The sequence below is a fragment of the Ischnura elegans genome, chromosome 3, assembly GCF_921293095.1.
Source record: "Ischnura elegans chromosome 3, ioIscEleg1.1, whole genome shotgun sequence".
NCBI lineage: Eukaryota > Metazoa > Arthropoda > Insecta > Odonata > Coenagrionidae > Ischnura > Ischnura elegans.
The window spans coordinates 10,850,323-10,865,680 of NC_060248.1; the positions used below are offsets into that span (position 1 = coordinate 10,850,323).

The 15,358-nt window shown below is 38.0% G+C and overlaps 1 protein-coding gene across 1 annotated transcript; it reads left to right on the top strand.

The window, feature by feature from the left end:
- The first annotated feature begins 1,803 nt into the window (after window positions 1-1,803).
- On the top strand, window positions 1,804-4,587 carry LOC124155434 (piggyBac transposable element-derived protein 2-like). The gene is made up of 2 exons (XM_046529247.1): window positions 1,804-2,040; window positions 2,426-4,587. Exon 2 carries the CDS (start codon window positions 2,429-2,431, stop codon window positions 4,241-4,243), a length of 1,815 nt encoding a protein of 604 aa, XP_046385203.1. The 5' UTR covers window positions 1,804-2,040; window positions 2,426-2,428; the 3' UTR covers window positions 4,244-4,587.
- Window positions 4,588-15,358: the final 10,771 nt, after the last annotated feature.

The following is a 15,358-nucleotide window of genomic DNA, read 5'->3' on the forward strand; positions in this document are numbered from 1 at the left end:
AGGGTGGAAGGAGGAACGAGTACCCATTGATGAGTGCTGAGGCAAACACACATTTGGTGCCCCTGTCTCTTTTGACATATTGGTCCCAGGCTTATGCAATTTGGCGTTTGATGCCATACTCTCTCCCCATTTAATCTAAAGAAACTTAGACTGGCATGGTTTTAAAACTACTACAAAACATCCTAAACTCGGTTACTGAATGTCCTGAACTACTTCTTCGGTTAAGCTTAAGAATACCAACTCGATCCATCCGTTCGCACTCCTGACTACATCTGCCTAGATATCTCTCTAACTAAACGTTCACATTTATACCGTCTCTCATCCCACCTAAATTCACTTCCTACCTCCATCAACTCATTAAATCCATCATCCAACAATGTCTCTGTATAAGCTATTGCCCCATCTGTCCCGTAATTGAATTATTACCTCTCTCCTTTGGTTTCCTTTGTTGTTGGATGGTTTTCATTGCTACGCTATTTTGTCCTATTTCATTTTTGGTAGAATTTTTACGCTGTATATTAGTGTTATTGTTTTATTTGAGGATTTTTTAAATAAATAATAATTTCCATTATTCGGCAAGTCCCTTTTCCCGTCGTTGAAACCATCGCTGGAGAAATCTTCCACCCAATCAGAACGCACGGCCTCAAGTATTGATTGTAACGACACGTTTGACTATTCATGGAATTCTTATTAATTGCTCTGTAAAAAATATTTTCCTGAAACGGGAATTGAACCACGGACCTTTTTATTTCCGGCCCAGAGCGCAGACCACTACGCCCTCCAGGCACTTATGTTCTTTCGGCAATTTTACCAAGGTTCGACGGTTAATGTGAATTTCATCCACTCGTTCACATGGCAGGTTTGACATATGCTACATTGCGTATGAAACGTGGCGCTGAGCGTTGGAATGGGGTTCATCTTTGGTTAGTGGCTTCTTTGAAGCCCCTATTCCCTCGCGTTGCCATCATAGATGTACCGCAATTGGCCTAACACTTAGTACCGTTGAACCTCGGCAAAATTGCCAATGAAATTAACGAACGCGGACAGCTTATTGAAAGCAGAGGCCAGGAAAGCTGATAGGTCCGTGGTTCGATTGCCGAACCAAGGGATTTTTTTGTTAGGACAATTAATGTGAAATTCGCCGCCATTCACGCGACAAGTTTGAAATAAATCACTTTCAATGGTTAAAAAGTGCGAATATAAGCGATGGGAAAATGAACGACGGAAATGACCGTATGTATAATGCAGAAAATAATGTGTCGAGCGATAACTCCATATTTATCTGAAGACTATCATTACACCAATCACTTTTAGGGACGGAAAAAAATGGTGTGATGTAAACTTCAGCAAAGGGGAAACATGAGCAGGAAGAAGCTTCTGAGAGGATCGTTATGTAAGAGCTTAAAAAAAAGGCTAGTGAAGAGTTTGATCTCTAATACAGCGCCCAATGTTGCGGAAACGTGGACACTTAAAAGGATAAAGAGAGAAGACTGGAGGCATTCGAGATGTGAGTGTGGCGAAGAATGGGTAAGGTGAAGTGGACGGAGGTAAAAAGGAAGAACGACGAAGTGCTGTACGTGGTGGGTGAGGAGAGGCAGCGTCTAGATGAGATACAGAGGAGACAGAGGGTATGGATGGAGCGAGCACTTAGCGGGGAGGGGATGATGAAAACAATGTTAGAGGGTAGAATGTCAGGTAAACGAGGGAGAGGAAGGAGGAGATGGGATTTTTAGATGGAATGAAAGGGAGTGTTATTGTGAACTGAAGAGGAGGGAATGCAGCAAAAACACTTCTTAACCCTTTCCGGTCCAGTGAGTCCAAATGGAATCACGTCGCTTTCCTGCTTCGAGCATCAATTCAAATCCCCCGCGGACTCTATTTAGCGTTAGCGGCCGTAGTACATAGTGCCACCACCAGGTTTTATGACTCGCCGTTCAAGAATAAATACGATCTTCAGCTATTGATGAAGATTGCTGCACATGTGCTTGTGAGTATTCTTCGGAGTTCATCGGCGGAGTTTTACATGAATGAAAAACGGAGGTAAGTGCAGTATTTTGACCATAAAAATTAAGAGCTCTTTCGACATTGTTTGACATTGATTATAAGAGATTTTAAGCTTCTGCGAGAGGAAATGTCTTTGTAATTTTATAAAATATAACATGATTCCATTTGGAATCAGTGGCCCAGATGTATGTGTTAAGTTTGACCGAGTTTGCAAAGCATCATTTTACTGAAAGTAAGCTCATTAGTTGAGATCCAACGAAATAGTTGGTATTTTAAATACGAATTAGAATTGACGGAACGTGTTAATTGAATATCTCATGAACGGAATTGTCTAATTGTTTTTTCAGTGTATTTATGTTTAGTAAAGCCACAGGGATTTTGGAAAATAGATTTTATTTTCACCGAATCATTTCCATTTCAGACGATGGCGACATCATTGACGACTAAGGAAATAGTGTACATTTTAGAAGGTGACATCTCTGATATTGACATCTCAGATGATGAAGACATCTCAGAGGAAAACCCGGATTGGCTTTTGAATAGAGAAGCAGTCGGACCTGACGTTATGAATACCGAGGTACAGGGTTTTCCGAACATCCCTGATGTCGGACTTGCTTTTGAAGTAAATAAGTGTAGTGATGATAGTGATGATGATGACATGCCTTTGGCACAACGTTATCCGCATCTAATGAACCAATCGCAGAGAAAAGTAAATAGGTCATTATGGACTTATGAAGACCTAGGTTATGTTGATTCCTCATGTGACTCTCAATTTTCACCACCTCCTGATGAAATTAGCACCCCATTTTCATATTTCAAGCTTTTTGTTGATAATGATATGATAAGTAATATTGTAGAGCAAACTAATCTCTATTCAGTGCAGGAAAAATGCCAAAATGTAAACACTAATGACAAAGAAATACATCAGCTCCTAGGAATTCATATGATTATGAGCATTGTCACAATGCCAAGTTACTCCATGTTCTGGAGTGAAAAGTCGCGATATGGTCAAATTGCAGATGTCATGTCTCGCAATAGATTCAAAACTTTGCGAGGTAATCTACATTTTAATAATAATGACAATATGTTGTCCCGTGATGATCCTGCTTACGATAAACTGTTCAAAATCCGGCCATTTTTAAATGCTCTAAGGAAAAACTTCCTGAAAGTGGAACCGGAAGAGCATAATTCAGTGGATGAATTTATGATTCCTTTGAAAGCTCATACAGCATTGAAGCAGTATATGAAAAGCAAACCACACAAGTGGGGAGTGAAGGTTTTTGCTCGTGCAGGGGTTAGCGGATTTGTGTATGATTTTGAAATTTATCTGGGCAAGCAAACTAATGTAAAAGAATCTGGTCTTGGAATCAGTGGTGATATTGTCATTCGGCTAGCAGAAAATATCCCTAAGCACAAAAATTTCAAATTATATTGTGATAACTGGTTTTCCTCGCCTAAACTATTCTCGCAACTAAGGAAAGATGGTATTTTAGCTGCAGGAACTATCCGTAGAAATAGGCTAGGGCAATGCACTTTGAAAAGTGACAAGGAGTTGAAAAAACAAGGGAGGGGTAGCTTTGATTATAGACTTGAGAAAAGTGAAAATACGTTTGTTTTGAAATGGCTGGACAATAAACCAGTGTATTTAATTTCCAACTTTGTTGGGGCTCATCCTGTGGAAAATGTTCGACGCTGGTCTGTAGCAGAAAAAAGGTACATAGACGTGCCACAGCCAAATATTGTTCGTGCGTACAATAAGCATATGGGAGGAGTCGATAAACAAGATATGCTTCTGGAACTTTACAGAACAAACCTCAAAGGGAAGCGTTATTACCTCAGGGTGATTTTTCACTTCATCGACCTCAGTGTTGTAAATGCTTGGCTGTTATACCGCAGACATTGTGAGCAATTGAAAGAAAAATATATGCCCTTGATTGAGTTCAAATTATCTGTAGCTCATGCATTACTCTACTTTGGTCCCAATATCTCTAATAAGAGAGGAAGACCATCTTCATCACCGAGTGTGGAGGGAAAAGGAGTGGCGAAAAGAACTTTTACACCACGGCCGGTGGCCGATGTTCGATTCGATGGGATTGATCATTGGCCTTTGCATGTAAATACTAAAAATAGATGTAAATTGTGCATAAAAAGTTATACGCGAGTGAAGTGCGAGAAATGCAACTTACCATTGTGCTTCTCCAACGAAAAAAACTGTTTCAAAACTTTTCATGTAAAATGATATATTTGTCCCCTGTATTTCATGTAAAAGGTAATATGTAATCTACATGAAGTTCAAAAATTTGTTTTATTAAATAAATTGATAATTTAACAATGTAATTTGTACATTATTTACAAATTTTATGTTGTTTTAAACCTGTATACTATTTAAATGAAACTTCAGTTAGAACGGAAATCATTGCTTTCAAAAAGGCCACTGATTCCATTTGGAATCAGGTCTGAAATTTTGTATTAATATATATTTGAACGCACTAAAGATTCTCTGCACATATATAACACTTTCAAAGTCATTTTAGTGCAGTAAATAAATTTTTTTGCTGCATATTCATTATTTGGACTGGAAAGGGTTAAGCACTCCATGGAAACCTACTTTACGGAGACGGAGGAAATAGAGTTTAAACACGGAGGTTTACTTAACGGGGTGGTAATACTGGATAGGGATGCAAGTGGGAAGAATGCTTGGCAGGCAGGGTAGAATGAGGAAGAGGATAGTGGTAGAAATAAAGGGGATTAACCTAAATATGGACTGATGAGGAAGAGTTCAAGTTTGAAGAGGGCAGCCATGGCGTTCCTTAAATTATTCGTCTAAACCAACCTTAAATTGCAGAGCGCCTCAACAATAACCTTAAATTGATTTTTCCCCACCTAAAGCAAAGTCAAAATCTAAAGGCGTTAGCGTAGTGCACCTTCTCTTGGGCTGGGACAATGATTTGTAAGCTACGGACTAGTCTCTCGAGGAGATTAATCGTGCAAATACACAAGAGTCCTCTTGTAAATGGGTGACGCACAAGGGCGTACGGATGCGCGGGCGATCTACATCTACATAATACCCTGCGAGCCTCTTCTATGGTGTTTCCCAGCGGGTGACGAGTCACTAACGTGCAGCATGCAAGAGGACCGCCACATGCACACCGCACGGTCATAGAAATATTACGTATACTAGCGAAATATACATGCCTCTTCAAAAAAAACTTGCTAATTGTTAGTAATTCCTAGAGAAAATACATGCAAGGTTAGAACTATGGGAAAAAAACATGCTATGAGTCATCCTAGTGAGTGACGCCATTAATCCTATCAATTGACACAACGTTGCTATCCTTAATAGTAAAAGGGAAGAACGACATTTTAAATCTCTGTTTTGCACACTACTTCTTTTATTTTCTTCTCATGATCATAGGTATCCTTGCACAGCAAATGGTGAGCCAATAAGACCCTTGTGCATTGTGGTCGTTACCAAGAGCAAAGGTGAACTTGAATCCAAATAGAGTACCAACGATATCAGCAAACCATACGTTGACAGCTCCAGCATGATTGGTCTTCAACACAGTACAATCCTTTATGATTTTCTCCACGGGTCTCCGAGGAGCCCCCCTTCGTACAGAACGGTACTTAGGCATGTTGTACCAACACTGACGTCACAAGAGCCCATCGATGCCCACACTATACTTTGAAAGGCATAGGATCGCAGGCTTTCCCGGTGAAGCAGTAGGAAGAATTCTTATCGAGTTCATCCCCAAATGGTAAGACCCCATGTTCTCCGTCAGACTCTTCGATGGAAACCAGGTGGACTACCCGAGAAGATTTTCTGTTTAAATTTAGAAAAAAAAATATTTTCCTGGCATTGCCCTTTTAGATTCCACGACGAGAAATTTTCCATTCATATAAAAAATTTTAAGGATGCAGTGCGATGCATTTTCTTTCCCGGGATTTAAACACGAAATCTCCCAAATTTCGGATAACTCCGCTAATGGCAGTGGTGGGTAAATAGGGCTCAATTAAATCACTCCGTAAAATTGTCAATAATTCACAGTTAAAAATTACTCTTTGAAAAGTAGGATTACAATTACGATTACAAATACTTTTAACTTTGCGACTGCATAGGATGGAATCGTTGTCCACATATTCTTAAACAGGGAGTACTAAAATGATAACCAGCATTTGATTATTACTGATTGCCAAAGCAAAGAATAATTTAAATGTTTTATTTTGGCACTCGGGCATAGAAAAACATGTGCCTTTAAATATTTTCACCAGTGCATGAGATTAATGCAGCTGGGAATGCCTTTCGACCAGCGCGCGTGGAACTCAAATTATCGCTTTTGGTTCCCAAAATTAAAAGATTATTCGCACAAGCATTGGAGTAGATTAAAAGTCAAAATAAACAAAAATGTAATTTATTACAGTAATTTGATTACTTTTACCTCGTTTTAATACATCACTGGCATCCGGTCAACCCTTAGTAAAAATTTGAGCGAGAGTGATTTTTATAATTAACGGATAGGACGAAGATATTCATTCAAAATATTACAATCCTAAAATCGAGCCCAGGAGTAAAATCAAAGTGCATTGCAAAACCTGGCGTTCAAAATAAAAAGGGGATGCAACATTGTTACAAAGCAGAAATGTACTACTTGGATAATAAGGAGATATGTCCGAAGTGATGATCGGGCATCAAATGGTGATGTCATTTTCCGAAAGTACACTGGAAGTAAAGTAAAGTTATCTCGGCTCTCTCCACCATTGGCATTTTTCCTATTAATATCGATTAAGGTGTTAATTTGGAAGATATTTTAGGCGAGTACTAATTTATAATAATGAAAGCCAAAAATAATATACGAAAAAATATGTTTCAAAATCTAAAAAGGTTGATTTTTTTTCTTTACTTATTGCTACCAACTGATTAGAGAGTACCTTCACCGCAGTAAGGATATATTTTATGAAAGTCATGCGTCTCAGGGAATCACCGTTAAATTCCCTAATCCATACCTTTAAGCATATTTCAAAATAATTTTTCAATTTTCAGATTATAGTATTGACTTTCTAAACACCTCTGAATTGAGACTTTACACGCGAAACAGGGGCACCGAATATTTTTTTGTGCTTTTCTCTCGAACCCGGGCCTATGGGGAAGAAATCCGAGGCAATTTTTCAACACTTTTTCTGTCCCTTACGAAAATAACTACGTCGCTTGATTCTTGAACCTTCCTCGAATTCCTTCGGTGATGTCTCCGAAGGGTATGACAAGAGCGCGCAGGATAAAATGACAACTACGTCAAAACGTGTGAGTACATTAAAATATACTATATTTAGCAATAATGATTTAAATAATTGGTGGTACATATATTTCTTTCCATATGTTTTGCAATCCGCCAGCCAATTGTTGGACTCCTGGCCCACTTAACTTTCCCTTCAGCCAAAGGTTTCCTGTTTTGGGAATGGAGAGAAATGATACCTGCCGCAAGCTTAAATCGAAGCCATTGAAATGCATAAAAACCTCCCTTGTTTGGAGGCTCAGTTACAATGTAATTAAGCCCTTACCCATGCATGGCATTAATACGAAGGTATGTTAGGCAATTAATAGTGCAAAATAAAGAAAGCCAAAAATAATTTACGAAAATAATCATTTTATACTAAAAAAGGAATGTTTTGTTTTACCTACTAGCATATAATATTTGCATGTAAAAATTAATTTTTAATGCTTGACCTCTTTTGAATTTGTTTTATACGTCATCTTTTCATATGTTAAGCCTTAAAAATGGGATATAAATTCCCGAAGCGTAGGTAAATACGTGTTTCATAAATGATCTAAACCTCAAGAGTTCATATTTAAAAAAAATTGGTTTTATGCGTATATTATTGGCACCAGAAGTTGATTACAGAACAAAGAACACTTCGATGAAAGGTATATTTTATTCACCTTTGTTACTCATTATTCCGGGAGTATTTTTTTGGAATATCCGATACACCGATTCATTGTTAATTTTAATGCCTTAAATCAAAATCACAGCATTGTGATATGAATTAACCTCATAGATGAAATAGGGATTTAAAAAAATTATGGAGGAAATTATTCATCAAATGCATTGTCAACTATTCATTTGATTTTTGTAAGTTTTAACTTGTAAGCTTATCACTTTATTATATTAACTGATAAAATTCACCTCTAATAGTTTTATTCGTGTTTGTTTAATATCGATTTCGCTTCAATCGAGCTCATTCCTTCCCCGAACTGATTAAGAATTAGTAGCACAATAGCAAAAGGCTCGATTTATAAAAACCGTAGGCGGCCACGGCGATTCCTGCTCTAATTGTGCTGCGGAAAATATGGACCAATGAATGGAATGCTACCATAAAGGAACAATTACAATATCAGCTTACATTACCTCTAATTGTAACTTGGAAATTAAAACTAATCATTTGAACTTTAGCTCCATTCGTTCAATTTGGAGCGAGGTAAGCGCTTTTTAATTTTGATAATTTTTATTTTGGCAAAACCATTGTCTTTAAGCAAGTTTTAGGTTATTTTTCAGCTTTGTTTACTTATAGCTTTACGTAACCCATTGTCCCCTGAAAATATGCGTTAAGAGCATACATCGAACTTGATTCGGTTCTTTTTTTGGCAACATATCACTAGTTCAAAACTTATGTTATCACCTTATTTTCACGATGTACAAATTTTTACTTTTAAAATACTTTTTTATCTCAATTACGAACATTAACCTCGGGATTTCACGTGCAATTTGTTTGTGCTATGCATTAATGAGGCGAGTGTTGATAAGGGAATATTCTTTTTCCCCTAAAAATTTGGAAATGAGAATCTAAATTCTAATTGAGTAATTTTTCACGAGAGAAGGCAATAAGGTACCGGTGGAAAAGGAGGTATGTGTCTTCATAGGTAGAAATTTTGGCCGCAGTGAAGTTTTATTGCATCGCCAGTTTTTATCGGATGGCCACCAAATTTATGATGTATCATTTATTTTACATTCCAAACAATTCTATATGCAGACGAAAGCGCTGCGACAGCACTTTACTTAGTGGTATATATGGCACTTATCTTAGAGACGGAGAAGTACATAATTTACATCGGCGCGGGCGTCCATAACAGATTACTACAGAAGATCGAATAACCAGCAGCAAATTGTTAACACAACCATTTCAAACTAGGATTCGTCATTATAAATTATACAAAATCTAGAGGTAGAGCTCTCGGGTTTCCAGGCGGGTCCATGGGTTTTTCTGCACCGACGCGACGTTTCGAAGGCTAAGTCTGCCATAGTCTTCAGGGTGAATGTAGACGATGGCAGACTTCGCCCTCGAAACGTCGGTGCTGAAAAAACCCTTGGACCCGGCTGGAAACCCGAGAACTCTTCCTCCAGTCTATTCGTCGGGAAAACCTTGGATCCTTCAATACAAAATCTAAGTAAATGGATGTCAAACTTTTGATCTACACGGGTCGGATTACGCTCTGCTGGGTCGGGTCATTGTGTTTGCACAAAGGACACTATTTTCCCTTAGTTTCAAAGTGTATCCCTGAAAAATCATTTTTTCAGTTCCAGATGATACCTTTTTTCCTCAAACAGTACCCGTGAGTACACATTTACTTTCGTGTCGCTGAGCCGCTTGTTGATTCGGTCGTCCATTGTCGTCTGATTTGGAAGTCTATGTAATCCATATAGCATTCTCTTATTAAGATAAGTTTCTTATAAGCCATTGATTTAAATGTGGTTGCAGTGCTCTCGTCCATAGGATTCTTTAAAAAGTGAAATTGTTGACACGTGCTAATTTGGGTGGCCATCCGAAAAAAACACTGTGAGTCGATTAAACCCTACTTCTTACGTGATTTCATCCAACCTGAACAGATTTTTTTTGTCAACTAACCACCGAGGCAGACAGCAGGGCGAGGGTGTTTTGAGCAAATAAGATACGGCTTCACAATGTAGTGGCGCCATCTGCATTTCCCTCTTTAATCTATTCAAGGAAACATATGTGAGAGAGAGAGAGAGAGTGACGAAGGGGAGGGCGGTCTTTTGAGGGGAGGGGGGGATGACGGGGCAGAGGAGGGGAGGGGGCAAGAGGTCATGGAGGGGGGGGGGGTGGCGAGAAATGAGGAGGAGGAGATGTAGGCTATCCCACCCCCTTTACCAAATAACCCCCTCTTTCGCGAGAGGGTGGAAATACCTTGAAAGTACGGGGAGTGTTGGGGTGGGGTGGAAAAATCCAAGGGGTGGGTGGGGGTTGGACGAGGGGTTGAGGGTGGTCGGAAGCGGATTGGTAGAAAATATACGCCAGAGAGAGAGAAATACGCAACCCTGTGAGAAGGCGTGGACTTGACGTGTGAGGAATGAATGGTGTGTGTATATTGAAAGGGAGATAAACTGCAGGATTGGGCCACATTACGTTCCCAATAACGTTTTGGGGTAAAGACACCGATCTTTTAAACCTTATCTAAGATTACCACGAAACACTGATTCCATGGAGATATATACCTACTTTTCTCTCTTGGATGATTGCGATAAATTTTGTGCAAAAAGAAAAACAATCGTGGTACCTATGTGCGGCAAACATTTATTACGCGGTGTGGCAAATATGGCAAACATTTATGACTAGATTTTCTTTTTTCTCTTGCCTTAACCTCTTTTAATTAATGATCAAAAATTCCTGGAGTACAGATCATATAATGCAAAAATTAAATAATAAAAAGAATTGGTTATGGTTTGATGTTGTTATACAGCTACTTCCTCGGATTCCTCTTACAGGAATGCAAGACTAACCTTGGAATATATTGTGAAGCCCCGAGGAAGGTTTTAAAATAAACCGAAACGCTAGCAAAGAAAACTTTTTGCATTATATGACCTATTCTCCAGGAATTTTTGATCATTAACATTTATCATGCGATTGGCAGTATGCAGAGCAAACTATTACTGTAGAAGTTGGTGCGAAATATGCTTATACAAATTTTTTACTTTCTCTCGACTATTTCCACTGTTAAAATATTATGACCCTAGAACTTAACGCATTATTTCAACTTGAAAACAAGTTTGGATTTCGGAACAAGTCTCAAATAGTCTTGCATTAGAAGATAAAAACTCTTATTTATCCTTTATCCCTTATCTATTATCCTTATTTTCAACTATAATCGCGGCATGAGTATAACATAGAGTTATAAGTACTCATCAGAGAAGGTGTGAACTTAATTGAGTAGAAATGAGGAGAGAGTATTTGTAAAGAAAGAGAGATATGGCAATGTTGGGAGGGACTATGTTCCTGATTGTATTTTGTTGCAAGGACGTTGATCTTTAACCTTAACTCGGATTGCCTTCCGTAATACTTTGATTTGAGGGAGATATATTTTTCCCATGTAAACAATCGCGATCAATTTTATACACCAATGAGATCCCAAGGGGGGGCTCTTTCAGGGTTACAACGCCCCGGGGCCAGGAACCAAGTCAGAGACTTATACGCCCGCGCTCCCGGGGAGGGGTTTGGAGGGAAAGGAACAAGGAAAGAGGCGCCGCCGCGATAGGAACCCGACGACGCCACTGGGGTAGGGATAGGGCAGAAAGGAGGGGGCGCGGAAAAGCCACTATAGCAGCGAACAGGGCCCATTACATATCGAAACCCGGCAACAGGCATTAATGTGCCAATGATTTTGGTGGATTTTCCCATAAATAAGAAAAATCCATCAATCAAATCGTTGAATGATCTGTTTTATACAGTTACAAGAGAAAGGAACGTGGCAGCGTGATGAAATCAACGTATGACAGGTACGATGGAGTGCGAATTATTACCATAAAAGTCGAGCCGTTTTTTGATAGATTTGATTAGCCGCTATATGAAAATGCAACCTTATTAAACACCACACCATTCTGTTTGTCGTAAAAATAGACTCTGAAGACTGTTTCCGCCTTGACAAGGAGTTCTGCTCTTTGGAACAAATGTATTCAAAGTTGAATATAGAAAATCGTTTTTTTGTACACATTTTTGGAGATTCCTTATTATTCATAAAGATGACGTCAGGGAGACGAAAAAGAAATACCCGCAGTGGGAGAAGGCGTGCGTTTGACAGATGAGAAATGAAAATATGAGTATTTGTATCATGTGCACAGAACGAGAGAAATAGCAGTATTAGGCGGGATAGGGACCCTAATAATGTTTTGTGGCGAGCATTTAGATCTTTGAGCTCATCTCTGATGTTCTGCCTTGAAATAATGATTCCAGAGATAAATATCTTTCTCTCTTGATGGGATTAATTAGTTTTGTACAGCTTCGAGAGAAAAGATCGCGGATAATAATTATTAATTCCATACGATGGGTACAGATGAAAGAAAGCGAATTTCTTGCGGGGAAGTCGTACCATTCATGATTGATCTACTTGGAAGCAGATTTCCAAATAAATACAGAATTATCCTTCACGCCACCAGGTAGTTTAATTAAATGTTTGAAATAAAGTGAGTAATATTGGACAAAGAGGGAGTAATTACTAAGAGAGGACTAATATTCTTACCGTGGAATGCAATCGAAGTGACAGAGTGCTCGGTATCAGATTAAAAATTAACGCTTCCGCACATGAAGCTCCTCGTTGGAGCTGTATGTCATGCAAAAAAGATATTCTTCTTGAAATATAGCCTAAACATTCTTATCATTCATTTTTCTTCACCCATTCAAATCCATGATTCAGTTATATTGTCCGCAGATAAAGCACATTTCCACTATAAAGGCCAGCGGTAGCCATGCGCAGTTTCATTTTGATTTCAGGCTAATCAAATCATTTTCTCTTATCTCTCGAACGCCTTCAGTCTTTCCTTAGAGTTTGGCCGAGTTAAAAATAATTATGAACGGTGGCAATTTTGATACCACAACGAGTGATCATCACTGACAGATAAAATAATAATGCGTGTTTATACGATTCATGATGATTAGCAATGAGAAAGAAAACGCTTATATTCATTTAATTATATCCAAAAACTGCTTATTAGCCATGTGACCAGTGGGTCGGATCTATTAGGACACCAGCCTTTGAACTTGAAATATTGATGTAGATAGAGAACATTAATAGTTACCAAATCAAAGCATCTCGCCCAACACAGTGTACCATGTGGGTACAGATGGGTACAGCACAGCAACTTACCTGCAAAGAAGATAAGGATTTATTAATGGTCTGAAGATAAAGGACCGCCAAGAACTAGAACGAGGCCATTCACAGTTTGAAAACATACCAAAACCTTCGTCTAGGACGTACACCATGAAAATAATAATGATGTAAAATAGCTCCGTTATTGTTACTATCTAATACTCGTTCTTATTCATAATTATGAAGAAGCAATAATATTCTTCACAGCTAAAATGAAAATTCAAAGTAAAAGGAATAATCCAAAGTAACTTGAAATATTCAGATATATTGGATAAAATGTGAAACAAACTTCTGATAGCATTCGAGTAGGTCTCATAAAATTGATATTTAATATTTTATTATAAATGAATGCCCAAGTTCACTTAGGAGAATACATTGAGTAAATATCATACCTTAAATTAAGAGAAAGATGGAAAAATATTAAATGGAAAATGGTGCGATATAAAGAAATTTAAAATAGTTTTTCCTTGTAGATAACCTAAAGGAGAGAAAGAAAGGAGGATGTACGGATGATAAGACGGCTATAAAAAAGAGATAACTGAATCGATTCAATTGTCTGGGTTGCAATTTCAATAAAATAAAAAAAACTTGGGCACAGAAGCGAATGCAATACGAAAGAAATATCGTCCAAATGCAGAGTCTGCGGCAGAAGAGAATTATTAACGATGCGCATCGTATTTAAGCCGGTAAATAATACGTCCACCTCTGGAGATTTGAGATTGTCGCCGAGAAACCTGGCTGTGACCCAGTGCCACGATCAATAGAGCTAAGTGGTAGCCAACAATCGCAGAGAAATTAAACCCTCTCGCGGTCTTACACTGAGTCAGAAATCGTCGCCAACGGCGTGACCCGATTTAAAATAGGTCACCGCCTCACGGGTCATTTCTTCCCCTTCAACCAAGAAAAGGGTACTCCCCCGCGCAATAACTGAGACTCCACCCCGTCTGTGACACATTTGTTTTTACACATGAAATGCGAATACCATGTAAGATGGGAATTTATCTCATTAATGCTTTTTTAATGAAAAAAGATAAGCTTTAGTTGATCCATTCCACTTACGAATCTATAAATTTAAGTCTAACTAAATTCTTAAATCTAAAAAAAGTCTAAAATTATTTTAACCCTTAACCAGTGACGTGAAATATTTGATACACTACCAGTGACGTGCGGTCTGGGAGACCGCAATAAAACAAAAGATCGTAAAACTTGCAAAGTCATTTTTATTGCTTACTTTACCGTTTCTTTGACTTCTCAACTATTATTAAACTTATATTTAATATTATGCATTCCAAATACGAACCAACTTTTTCAGTAAAAAATGTTATTTGAAACAGGATAAAAAAACTGATATCAAAAACACTTGAGATGTTATTTTTACTATGGTACTTTTTTAAATAAAGTACTTAATTATCCACGTTATTGCAACTAGAAATGCTTCCATATAATTTAATAATTATTATTGTTCTTGAAAAAGCACAAGGAATTGTTTTTAACCACTTTTTGAATCATTTCCACCAGCATTGCGTGTGTTGGTTTTTTACAATTTAGTGACGTGAAGTCTCACAGGCCGCTTATCAAATTCAGCGGAAATTTTTCGGAAATAAATAATAAGAACGTTAGATTTTAAGAGTGATATGTCCTTATTATACAGCATTATGGACGCTCACGAGGATTATAGATATTTTGAAATAGCAATTTTGAAAATATTCATAATTTTAGAAGCGCAGCGGTCTCTCAGACCGCACATCACCGGTCAAGGGTTAATGATTCAAATTCCTCAACTTAGTCGCATACAGAAAGAGCTAGTTTCATGTCTTATATAAGGCAACTGAAACTCGCTCCTTGCTCCTGAAACTTGCTCCTCCTTGGATCAACGTTGGCAGTTAATTTGGATTCCTTGGATTTGGACGCCTTCGACTTTGATATTGACTTTTATTCTCATAATTAAAGGACATAATTTATTCTTCATAATTATGCATACTGACGTGCAGAACGAAAAATGCCGATTTTTTATACGAAATAACTATTGTGGTACGCCTCTTAGACATTGGTCCTGGTATTTCATGAACCAAAAGATTGCATCCAGGAGAATAGGGTGGTTTCCTATTATTTTTTTATTGCCTGAATCGAAAGATTATTACTCCTGGAGTACGCATTTCACGCTCTTAGATTTTCGAATGACGATATCTATTTTTCGCGATTAAA

Bases quoted from the DNA above. Each gene is read 5' to 3' on its own strand.
- LOC124155434 (XM_046529247.1), top strand. From the start codon at position 2,429: ATGGCGACATCATTGACGACTAAGGAAATAGTGTACATTTTAGAAGGT.